This window comes from Gavialis gangeticus, unplaced genomic scaffold, assembly GCF_001723915.1.
Source record: "Gavialis gangeticus isolate Ggan-Ray unplaced genomic scaffold, GavGan_comp1, whole genome shotgun sequence".
In the NCBI taxonomy this organism is placed as follows: domain Eukaryota; kingdom Metazoa; phylum Chordata; order Crocodylia; family Gavialidae; genus Gavialis; species Gavialis gangeticus.
Window position 1 is genome coordinate 2,329,918 of NW_017729000.1, and position 564 is coordinate 2,330,481.

Below are 564 nucleotides of genomic sequence, written 5' to 3' on the forward strand. Positions count from 1 at the left end.
CCCTCACTCAGTCCGTATGTCGGACGGCCACGCCAGGGAAGAAGCGTCCGGTCGCTGCCAGCGTATTGCGGCGTATTGCAGTTTACGTGTGCCCGGTGAAGTGGATTTACAGATTATATTACCTAGTTTCAACTAAAAAACCCCTCACACAATGGACAAGCGGCTTAAAAAGATTCCTGCAAAGAAACCGCGGATTGAAGATAATACTAATAACGCGAGCACCAGCGACCAGCCAGACGCTTCTCCTACTCCTCCTACGAGCTCTTCGTCAGCCGCATCACGAGGTCAAAAATAATATTTTTTTTTTCCGGTTTTTTGTTAATAAATAAAATAAAATTTAAAAAAAAACTGTTCGTTTCCTCTTTCTCAAATCCTGTTTCAATTTCTGGCTTCGGCCTATGTTTTATGCCGTCCGCACAGTGGCACACGTATGTGCTTTATACGCACAAAACTGTGCGTGCGTGGGGGGGGGCGCTGGAGAAGCGTTTACCGGTGGGCCGGCGTGGCGAGCGCGGGGGCGGAGTCATCGGTAGGGACCAGAGTGAACGGGGGCGGGGCGCGGGG

At 50.7% G+C, this 564-nt stretch overlaps 1 protein-coding gene across 1 annotated transcript in view; it reads left to right on the forward strand.

Moving 5' to 3' along the window:
* The first annotated feature begins 16 nt into the window (after positions 1 to 16).
* The window catches only part of ADAM19 (ADAM metallopeptidase domain 19), a 40,015-nt gene continuing 39,467 nt past the window's right edge, over positions 17 to 564 (forward strand). Inside the window, exon 1 of the mRNA XM_019505956.1 lies at positions 17 to 62. Within this exon, the coding sequence (XP_019361501.1) occupies positions 17 to 62 (46 nt within the window). The remainder of the gene's footprint in view (positions 63 to 564) is intronic.